Source organism: Balaenoptera ricei, chromosome 5 (assembly GCF_028023285.1).
Source record: "Balaenoptera ricei isolate mBalRic1 chromosome 5, mBalRic1.hap2, whole genome shotgun sequence".
NCBI lineage: Eukaryota > Metazoa > Chordata > Mammalia > Artiodactyla > Balaenopteridae > Balaenoptera > Balaenoptera ricei.
The window spans coordinates 99,939,537-99,951,678 of record NC_082643.1 but is presented as its reverse complement, the minus strand read 5'-3'; the positions used below and the strand labels follow the sequence as shown (position 1 = coordinate 99,951,678).

The 12,142-nt window shown below is 35.1% G+C and overlaps 1 protein-coding gene across 1 annotated transcript in view; it reads right to left on the bottom strand.

Moving 5' to 3' along the window:
* FBXL5 (F-box and leucine rich repeat protein 5) overlaps positions 1–12,142 on the bottom strand; it is a 48,855-nt gene that overhangs the window by 32,047 nt on the left and 4,666 nt on the right. The window contains exons 2-5 of the mRNA XM_059923312.1: positions 6,255–6,470; positions 3,819–3,914; positions 2,278–2,464; positions 142–324 (exon numbers count right to left, since the gene is read on the bottom strand). Coding sequence (XP_059779295.1) covers positions 142–324; positions 2,278–2,464; positions 3,819–3,914; positions 6,255–6,470 — 682 coding nt within the window. The remainder of the gene's footprint in view (positions 1–141; positions 325–2,277; positions 2,465–3,818; positions 3,915–6,254; positions 6,471–12,142) is intronic.

Below are 12,142 nucleotides of genomic sequence, written 5' to 3'. Positions count from 1 at the left end.
GAAACCTATTTTTAGTCAACCTTTCAGAGTTTCCCTCCCTGGCCTTGCTTATTAATGTCTATGAGTATATACCTAAAAAAAAAAAAAAAAAATAGATTGAAATATTTTTAAAACAAACTAATAAGCATCCCATTTACCTACCTCTGGCCCAATGAACAGGGTAAAGATGTTTCCAAAGTGATCCAGTTTTTGCCAGCTGAGACCATTTAGTGCTTACTTGACTGCATCGACATAATTCTTGAGGATTAAGATAACTGAAAATTGACAGCATTACCTCAGGAGGAAGATGAGCTATACCTGTGGATTGTTCTGACACTTCCGCTTCTGAAATAAAAAAGAAAACCTTTAACATTAAAGGCTATAAGAGCAAATGCAGTAAGAAATTACAATCACATTTCTATAAACAAAATCCAGTGCCTAAAGTCCACTCCTTCCTGCTTGCAAGATGTGAAAAGGAAATAACATGGATTAGAGGTAACATGGAGATGTTAAACTTGTTAAGAACCTGTAGGGTTAAACTATCGTGGTCCAAATCATACTTCATCAGTGGGAGCTACAATAATGAACACAGGATTTACTTCCTCTTACAAAGGTGTCACAGAAAAAACAATACTCACTTTGTAGCATAAGAAGCATCATTTGAAAAAGGAACCCAACAGGTTATACAGCTTTTAAGTCAGCAAGTGTAGAGTCGGTCAGATAATGAGAAATCCAGGGCATTTTTAATGATGCACACAAATCTCACAATGTTTTCCATTCATGCATTACAACTCCAGTCAGCATCTTCCTTGTGTTTCCTCTTTGATTTTCACGTTTCATGTAAGAACTCTGAAATCTGACCTCTATAACCTTTAGGTGCCTCAACCTTATCCTATTTATGAGCCAGTTGAGACAATATAATGTAAATATTTCTAATGCTGGTATACATTTATCAGGAATCTTTTGTTAGCAGCTATTATAGAAAACAGTCATTGGATATCCAATTTCCTATAATGGGTTATTTCAGTAGCAACTTTCCAAAGGAAAACTGCAAATGAGGTGCACAATAAAGAATATAAAATATAAAAGTTTCATCATTAATGTAATAAAAAGAATCTTAAGTACCTTATATATTTGATTTGTCTTCACAAAACAACTTAAATATAGAAATGCTATGATCCAATTACTTTAACCTAACCCTTTACAAATGGCAAATATTTTAAACATAATACAGCTATAATTTACTTTGAAGGAGTGGAAAAATTCAATATAGTAAGTGTGACGCCTTTAAGTCCCATGTTATAATTAAAATTAAACCAGATACAACAGGTCCTGACTTGATGTCTAAAGCACAAGCTGCATTTCAGAGTGAAGCACACAAGCGTTATGGGTTTAATTATAGCTTAACCTATAAAAACAATTTTGTTCCAACATGCATCTCACCTACTTTATTAAATAAAAATAAGAAAAAAGGACCAATTTCAAATACTTTCAAGCAATTTTAACAGGAATGTCATTGCTATTTCTCATCTAGCAAAAGCAAAGGAATTTTTACTAGCCTCAGGATGCCAATAATTTTATTTAATGATGTTTTAAAAGGCAAAGCTATCAAACAAAAGAAAAAATAAAAATGAGGAAGTAGTCTATCAATAAAAAAGCAGAGATATTTTATTTACATTTGTCATTTGTTTTCTCAAAGTGACTATACATAGAAAAACTATGCCTCCCATACTCACTCCCCTGTGTATTCCTGGATATAAGCTAAGAGAATGAGAAAGGGTCGAGATAAAACTATAAGCATTACATGATTTTGAAAACTGATTTTTAAAAAAAAAGAAAAAACAAGGAAGGATAAAAACAGCCACTATGGTCAGTGGAGCTCAGAAAATTGGATGACACTGCAAAAGTGCTCTGTATATGGTAGTTTTCAATAATTTTGATTGGCCAAAATAATAATTATTATTAATAATAAAATATTATTATTAAATTATCATTATATATTTATATATAAGTAATATTGATAGTTATTCTCACTAATCAAAATTATCATTATTATTATATAGATAGAAACTCCTTCAAGAAACACTATACTGCACATGGCCCAAGTATATGAGCTGTTAAATTACCATAGACAATACTAAATTCTAAGATAGAAACTACTGTCCTCAATTAAATTCACTATACTTGAAAACAAATGGCCTAAATTATTCTTCAAACAAAATATAAAGGTCATATCAACAAGAAGTAAATGGCCTTGGAACGAATAAATCACTAGCTACCTAAACATATGACTCTCACCTTTATCTGACTTTTCATCCACAGAATATTTAAAAAACTTCTGCCGCTCCTCAGCTTGATTCCATAGGCTCAGACCTCTAAGGAGTTCTGCAGTATCCTTCTGAGAGCAGTGTTGAGCAATCACTTTCTTTTTAATATCCTTAAGCTCTTCATAGGTAAAATATTCCATTAACATGGGCTGAAAAACCTAAATTAAACAAAATACTCATAAGGAAATATGCTTAATTAGTTTTGTTTTACTCTACATCTTTTAAAGTATTAATGGCTCAAGTGTAGTATTATGACCACATATTTGGAAAACATAAAAATTTAGTTGTTACCACCAAGTTAGTTTACCCAAAAATTGCAAAGAAGAATACCACCACCAAGATCCTTCTTTCTATGGCTTCTCCAGTCAATCTCGAAACAATTTAAAAGTATCCAAACCAGAAGGTCCTCCTGTACAGAGTTTATCATACACTAAATCACTCTCCTATGGTGAGACATTTAGGTCAGGTAACTGCTTTCTGCTACTACAACAACTGACCTCTACCCAAACAGGGCCTCTAAATCATATGAGAACCGTACCCAGTGTACTGCCAACCATAAAAGTCAGAGCTCTACTGATACCTTCAACTATTCAATATTATCTAGGAGATTTCTTCTTTGAAACAGATGCTTAGTCCCAACTTCCAACTGACAGAATTAGAATCTTTAGAGGTGGAGCCAAAGGCTTTTTTTATTTTTCTTTGTTCCATAGATAATTTTGATGTGCATCACAGGTTAAGAAACACTGCTCTAGTAACTCAGTGGTTTCAATGCTGGTTGCATATTTGCATATTACAATGACTTGGGGAACCTTTAAAATATATCCATGTCAATATCTATCTCCCACCTGATTTAATTGGTCTGGAAAGGGCTTAAAAGTAGATTTTTTTAAATGGCCATCTGATTATAAGATGAAGTCTTTTTATAGTGAGAATCACTATAATAACTGATTTACAGCTGAACAAGAATCCAGTTCCTCATAAAATATTTTCTCTATTCCTTATCCTGATACTCATCCCACTTTAGAGAAAGAGAATGAGAAAATGTTTTGCTCATCCATTCAGGGATATCCTAATACATGTGCACTAGGCATAAGACTGATAAGTTTAACACCACCATTTAATTACTAAAATCCACTACTAAAAAAAGAACACTAAAAATTCTTTAAACTTAGAATGGAAATACAGAAAACATTAAAAAGTTTAAAGAATCTTCCAAAGGTTCAGAAAAGACATTAGGGTAGCATAAAAAGTTAACATTCAATACAGTGCCATCCACATAATAAATAAGACAATAAATATTTTTTGAGTAAATGAATTAAATCAATCACTCAGTCAATGAAAAGCAACAAACTCTCTAAGGAAACAAAATTAATGTTTTCCTTGGGTTTTTCTTCATTTTCTAAAATGATCTAGAGGTTCATCTTCCTATGTATTATTTTGAAGACTCAAAGGAAAAATAACATTTCTCCAATTTTATAAAGCAAAATCACAAAGAGGAAAAATTACGCTTACCTCCTCTTCCTCTTTCATGTGAGGAAGAAAATCTCTTGTAAAAGCCTCGAGTCTCTCTTTCAGCTGTTTTGCATAATTTAACTGCTCATATTCATTCTAGAAACAAACAAAAAAAAAGTGTATTCTATAAAAATTTCGCTTTGTAATTTATACTGTATCTGATCCTAGAAAGTCAGTGTGAAATGTAACTTGAAACGTCAGGGTGAAAAATTAGACTAACAAATAGCAAAATGGTCTCTGTACTTTTCTAAGCATAAAAGATGGCCTCAAAACATCTCTTAAAAGAACCTTGAATTCCTTTAGTAATGTGATCTCATACTTCTTTTTAAAAATGTCATAAAAAGTCTAAAAATAGCAAGTATTTGCTCAAAACTTCTACTGATTTCTAATGCATATATTTATACAATTTTAATATGTCCGTTTTCCTAATAATATACCTCTGAGCAGTTCACAAGAGCCTGTTGGACTGTATCATTACAGAATCCCTTTAAGGTCATCTAGTGTATCCTCTACTAAACAATTCAGAATACCTGTTACATTATCCTGAAGAAGACCATATACACTTCTAAAGGCAAGGAGCTCACTGTACCTTGAGGTAAATCATTCTAACTCTGCACAACAGCTAAAAAGTTCTTCCCCATATGAACTATGGTCACATCTCCCTGTAACTTATCCATCACTTCTGTATCAGCCCTCTCAACTTAGTACAAGTGGAAAATTTACAAAATAATGAAACTTTTAAAATGTGGGAATATCATAACCCTGCTGAGTCCTCTCTAGTCTCCTCCTTTTTGAACTAATTTATTAAACTGCTTCCCAATAGTCTATCCAATGTCCTATTCTCTTAGGATTTTACACATTTTCCTTAAGCATGCCCAAGTGGCTTCCATTTCTACTTACATGCTGATAATTATCAAATTTGCTTTTCCAAACCAAATTACCCTTCCAACCTTGAAGCCCAACTAATGCCGCCTCCTACTTATAAATGCCCACCTGGACTGCACAAGCAGTTCAAACCCAACCTGCCCATAATGGATCTTTTTAGCCTCTTCTATATTCCCTAGAAAGTCAAGCTCAATTCTCACTCTTATTTCCTTTCTCTTTCTCCTTTCCTCCTTCCTGTATATGCAAGCACTACCTTCTATCAATTTTATGTCCTACACTACTCTCAAGTCTGTCCCTTCCCTTCTGTCTCCACTAGTCACTACTTCAGTTCTGATCTTAATCATTTTATTGAATAGGTAATACATGAACATGATATAAAATTCAAACAGTACAAAGGAGTATTCAATAAAAAATAAATCTTCCTATACCATCTTCCCTCCCAGTACCCTATCCCTACCCAATCTCCTACCTCCCCACCAAATAGCTACTGTGTATTCTTCTAGAGACTATTACAATAATTTTTTATAACAATCTTTCTGCTTGAGTCTTTTTTTTCCCTTCAATCCATCCTCTTCCCTGCTTAAGAACAGTCTTTCTAGAACACAAATCTATCAATGAAAGGTACATGGTGGTTTGACAGAGTTACAACTTAAGTCTATGTTTCACCAAGCCAAAAGGGGGACAAATGAAGATCAAATTTCCTATAATACGTAAATATAATTAATAGGGAAATTTCTCTACACCATTATCCTAAACTACACCCAAAAATATCTTTAATTTTAGGTCATACAATTAAAAATTTTTCTTTGTAACCACCCCATGGCCCTGTTCATTCTAAGTAACAATTCTACCTTTAGTCACCAGTAACTGCATTTATTACAGATTTCTTTAAAGAGTTCAGCAAATGTTATCAGAAAGTAAAATTTTTACAGTAATTGAAATTTCAACTTACAAAAACACCTTTAAGATTTGGAGAGCAGCATTCATGATAGAATTTTACATATAGTAACAAAGAGGTAACTGATAAAGATTCTCATCAAACCTGAGTCAGGCTCCACTGAGTCTTCTCAGCCAGGCCCTGACCTTGAGCTCTGTCCTTGGCCCACTTAGTCCAGTTTTACCAAAATCATCCTGAATCAGTCTATCAACCCCACCACTACCACCCTTGGCATTTGATAACCCTCAATATCTATCCACCCTCAATATCTTGTCACCTTGGTCTGCCTTCAGCAAAAGGAAGCAAGAGTCAGTCTAGCAAGAATCTCCCAGCCTTGATGTTTCCTCTTAGTAATTTTCCTGACCCTCACCCCTGCTCCTTGGCTGTAAGAATTCAGCCCAATCTCTCTCCCCGACTGCAAAACCCCACTGCAGTAATCCCTTGAATAAAGTCTTCCTTACCATCTTTAACAAGTGTCAGAGTAATTTTTTTTTCTTTAACATACATTTACTATACTATAGTAACATCATTTACTATAAAATGCTAACAAGTTTTGCCAATGACATATCAGAAGATGGCACAAGCTGTGATAAATATCCATTTTTGCAACTCACCTTAACATTCTTCAGACCCTTTTCAAAGAGGCTAAGCATCTCAGAGAGTTTATTGTCAGAATGCACATTATAAATGGTCTGGCTGCGTTGTTGAAGCAAACCAATAATGTATTCATTTTCAATCTGCTCATGCATTTTGAACTCCTTAAAAGTAGCATACAGTGACTGCAGAAGAGCACGGAAATCATTGTTGTTGGAAAAGTTGGTTTTAGAAAGCTGAATAAAAATTTAAAAAGAAAGGCATAATAAATACATGCAAATATGCACCAATAGGAAATACTCAAATGCATTCCTATTTAGTTTTGTACATATCAAAATACCTCCCTTATACTTTGTTAAAGTAGGAAAGGAAATTCATAAAAAACAAGTTATAATGGTATAATAAAAAGTGCCCCAGGCCAGGAAGATGTTGGTTTGAATTCTGAAGGAAAGGATGTATGCACCAACAAAACACAGTTTCTTTAAATAAAAGAGTTAAACCAGACTCCCTCGAAACCTAAAATTCCATTACTCTGTGCACATACTAAATACAGATACTCCATAAAGTTACATGTAAACATTAAAAGAGCTGTGTTAGGATAATGTGATGCACTTTTTTCTTTGTTCAAATGTTCTTTATGCTATTATACTACTTTTACAATGTAAAAAATTCAAAAACTTTCTATTATTATTTCTTTAAACTTTAATATCAAGATGAGTCTGAGGGATTCCCTGGTGGCGCAGTGGTTGAGAATCTGCCTGCCAATGCAGGGGACACGGGTTCGAGCCCTGGTTTGGGAAGATCCCACATGCCACGGAGCAACTGGGCCCGTGAGCCACAATTACTGAGCCTGCGCGTCTGGAGCCTGTGCTCCGCAACAAGAGAGGCCGCGACAGTGAGAGGCCCACGCACCGCGATGAAGAGTGGTCCCCACTTGCCGCAACTAGAGAAAGCCCTTGCACAGAAACGAAGACTCAACACAGTCATAAATAAATAAATAAAAGAACGTGAATTTCTTTAAAAAAAAAAAAAAAAAAAAGATGAGTCTGATCTGTTCAGAAAACATTGACTGAGCTACTAGAACATTATTAGATAATTTTAGAAGAACTGATTTTTTTTTTTTTTTTTTTGGGGGGGAAAACAGCAGTTTATACAAGGAGCATGTACTTCCTAGAGTGGAAGCACTGCAATAATACAATGTGAAAAACTTGTATATCGGGGCATGAGAAAGTAAATGCACTTGAAGGAAAGATAAAAAATCAATGAAAATATAAAGAAATATATACACTGTCATTTTCTTTAATTCTACTATTCAACAAGAGAAAATGACTATTCTGATATAATTTTATTTTTTTACATTTAATGTCAAGTTAAATTCTCATGTTCAAAGCACATATATTATCGGGAAACTTGACTCAAGATGAAGTTCAAAGTAATATTCAAACCTTCTATTACCTCAACTGTCATATTAAATCTATCTTCTATTCTGTCAATTCCAGTTTCAAAATTCATTTTAAGAGGGAAAATCTGATTAGGTTAAAAACAACAGACAGTAAATGGAGAAAAAGAAGCTACAGACACCATACTTCCTAGAGTTGTTCTGTAAGGTCTGATCTAGTATTCCTAAAATGGAGAAGAGTCTAAGTTGTCTTAGTTGCCTGTTCTGGGCAGGAACAGTCAGCTCATGACAAAGCATCAGAAAAGACAAACTCCTAAAGCAAGACTATTCCACTATATAACTTAACCAATGATCTACTGGAAAAAGCAGATGGATTGGGTATAAGAGTCATTTACAGAAAACCAGACCTAGAGCCAGATTCTCTAGGATTAGTTTCCAGTCCTACCATTTATTTAGCTGTGTAACCCTGGGTAAGCTACTTTTCTCCTTCAATGTCTTAGTTTCTTCTTGGTGTTAAATGGGAATAATAAAACCACCTGTACTTCACATGATTGCTGTGAGATTTTTTTTTTTCATAAATTTATTTATTTTTATTTTTTTTGACTGTGTTGGGTCTTCGTTTCTGTGCGAGGGCTTTCTCTAGTTGCGGCGAGTGGGGGCCACTCTTCATCACAGTGCGCAGGCCTCTCACTGTCGCGGCCTCTCTTTTTGCGGAGCACAGGCTCCAGATGCGCAGGCTCAGTACCTGTGGCTCACGGGCCCAGTTGCTCCGCGGCATGTGGGATCTTCCCAGACCAGGGCTCGAACCCGTGTCCCCTGCATTGGCAGGCAGATTCTCAACCACTGCGCCACCAGGGAAGCCCTGCTGTGAGATTTAAATGAACTGGTGCTTAATATATATTAGCTAGCATTACTTTGAAAATTAATCATTCATTTTTATAAATTCATGGGTTTTTTTTACCCTATTCAAATATTTAATGAGCAGTTATTGTAAGCCAGGCACTGTTTCTGGTACTTGGGATACCTCAGTGAACAAAACAGACATCCCTGCCTTTACAGAGTTTACAATCTAGTGAAATAAGACAATGAACAGTAACCACAATAAATAAATTATCTATGGGTTGGCCAAAAAGTTTGTTCCGGTTTTTCCATAAGACGTTATGGAAAAACCCAAACAAATTTTTTGGCCAACCCAATACAACAGGGGTTAGCAACTTTTTCTGGAAAGGGTCAGATATATTAAGTTTTGTGAGGTATACTGTCTGTAGCAACTATTTAATTCAGTTGTTGTAGCACAAAAGTAGTCATATGAATGACTGTGGCCATATTCCAATAAATTTTATTTATAGACACTAAAATTTAAATTTTATGTAACTTTCACATGTCATAAAATATTATTCTTTTTACTTTTTCCAACTACTTAAAAATGTAAAAACCATTCTTAGCTCCTGAGCCATATAAAAATAACAGACAGGACGGATTTGGTTAAACCAAGGTTGTAGATTTTATCCTAAGAAATGTCACACAAAATCACAACAAAATCCACTAGTGGCTAATCTCAGCAAATACTTTCATGTGCCATTATATTAAAAAAAAAAAAAATTAAAATTAAGTCAGTAGAAATAAGAGGTAAATCAAATGAAAGCATTAATAATGGCTATGAAATTCTTTAAAAACAAAAAGGATGGCAAAAAACTAAATAATGTCTTCACGTGAGTTATGGAAAATAAGGAAAATATCATTAAAGACATCCAGGAAGTTTTGCATACAGTCTCACTGGACTATTAGAAAATCCTTCGGATTTAATAACAAGCTAAGGTAAAGACCAAGTTCATGCTACAGACTGAGAACCAAATTAGACAAAAGGACTCTCCATTATGCAGAGTTAATCCCGCAGAGTGGTTAAAAGTGCTGACTCTGGAGCCAGACTGCTTAGGTGTGAATCCATCTCTGCCATCAAGTCACTAAGTTGCTACGTACCTCACTCAATTTCTTCATCTGTAAAATAAGACTAATAATATTAACTACCTAATAGAGTTCTTGTGATGATTTAATAAGTTAATATATTTAAAGAACACAGAATACAACATGTATAAGCCTACTTAGGTTTTTCTGTTATTCCCATATTTAACCCAAACAAAACTATCATTAGAAGTCCTTATCCTACCCAAGTCAGTTTTTCTCCACTTCAAAAGAGCAACTGTTTTTAACCTGGTACCTAAAGTCAGTAAATTTAGCAGTGAAAAGAATAACCTGAGCATATACAGTTTAACTTTTAAAAATTTGTGTATGTAAATCATTTTTTAAAATTGTTTGCCTCTAGAAAGTTAATCAATCATAGAGACTTGATTGAGAAAAAAAATAAACCTAGACCCTAATAATATCTGGGACATACTGAGGCCTACAGCGTGCTAGGTACTATACTAAATATTTTTAGATATTATTTAATTCTTAACAACAATCCTAGGAAGCAGATGTTATAATTCCCATTTTATAGGTGAAAACCCTGAAGCTCAGAGAAGATAACTTACCCAAAACCATACAACTGGTAGACAACAAAACAGAGGTCAAGTCTCTCTATAAAACCTACTTACCTTTCCACAAGATGCAATGTTAGTCCTAATCATAAAGCTATCTCTTCAGAGCCAACAGAGTAAATTGTCACAAAGAATGCTTGCTCTAAAGTATTAGTTCTCTCCAGGGGTTCGATTTTGCCCCCCAGGAACTAATGGACAAGGTTTAGAGGCATTTTTAATTGTCACTACTGCAGAAGCACTGCTGCCATCTTAGCGGGTAAACGGCAGGGACATACTAAACATTCTACAACGCCCGGGACAGCAGCCCCTACAACAAAGAACCGTCTGGCCCAAAATGTCAACAGTGCTGCAGTTGAGAAATGCTGCCCCGAAGAAGTGTTTTTTAAAACATGTTTAACCATGACCTTTAGTATGAAATACAGCATGATCCAGACACACACATCACAAACACTTCAAACAAATTTCAGGAAACAATATTTCCCTCCCTAATCTGTGATGTACTCTATCGTTTACTTTTCCACTTCTTTTTTTTTGCTGCACCACACGGCTTGTGGGATCTTAGTTCCCTGACCAGGGATCGAACCCAGGTCCACGGCAGTGAAAGCCCGTGTCTTAACCACTGGACCACCAGGGAAGTCCCCTCATTTTTTTAATGCTACTTCTGACCCACAAAATCGATTCCATGACCCACTAATGGGTCACAGAACACACTTTGAAAAACACTGTTCTACAGTAGGATTATAAAAGTTCCTAAGTGACCTATAAGCGTGTATCCTCTGATGCCTAGCAGATTCAACAAGGAACCTACATAGAACAGGATACACATAATCAACAAATAGTAACAATCAGTAACATGGTATCTCCCATATTTTAAAAAGAATTTATAACTGACTTTCTGGGACTCCCCTGGTGGCGCAGTGGTTAGGAATCTGCCTGCCAATGCAGGGGACACGGGTTCAAGCTCTGGTCCGGGAAGATCCCACATGCGGTGGAGCAAGTGAGCCTGTGGGCCACAACTACTGAGACTGCGCTCTAGAGCCCTTGCTCCGCAACAAGAGAAGCCACCACTAGCCGCAACTAGGGAAAGCCCGCGTGCAGCAATGAAGACCCAACGCAGCCAAAAATAAATAAATAAATTTATAAAAAAAGAAAAAAGAGTATCATGTAAACAATTTTAAAAAACTGATTTTCTGTCTCAGACATTCTACAACTTAAAATCATACTTACAGCCTGGCTTCAAACTGATTTGAAGTTGTGTGTCACTTTAAGACTAGATTTTAAGTTCAGAAACAGATATGAAAAACAGCATAACAAAAACTCAAATACTATTACCCCAAATAAGTTTTTACTTTTTCTCTCCTCGGCCAGACAATGCTTTCATTTAATCGAGGGAGATTTCCACTCAGTGAAGAAACCTTAATAAGTATCTGCTCAAACTAACTTACAGATAGAAAAACGTATGATCCACAGGTGAAATGTTCTGCATAAAATCTTATAGCTAGTAGTAAATAGCAGAACCAGTAAGGTAATGCAAAAAACATGGGCTTCAGAAAGGAAACAAATTCTAAACGTTAAAAATTCGGGCTCCCCTAATTACTAGTTGAGTGAGTTGGGTAAGTTACTTAACCACTAAGCCTGTTTCCTCATCTTTAAATAAGGGATAATACTTGTCTCACATGGCTCTTGTGAGGATTAAAAGTAAGTAAGCATGTAGTAAGAACTCATTAAATTCCCTTTTCCTTCCTCTCCTTACCTCTCAATTAAAAACGTATTCTCTCCAATAAATCAATCTTCCCAATGCCAGTCAATAACAGTTTTTACAGGTATGCAGAGATACAGAAAATCGAGGAAAACTAAATGAATTCTTCATAAAGCTATACTCATTCAATTTTTTAAAAATAATCTATACGAATTATTCTGAGCTTATTTTCTCCCTATGGCTTTGCTCATTAAATGTCCTATCTTTATAAAA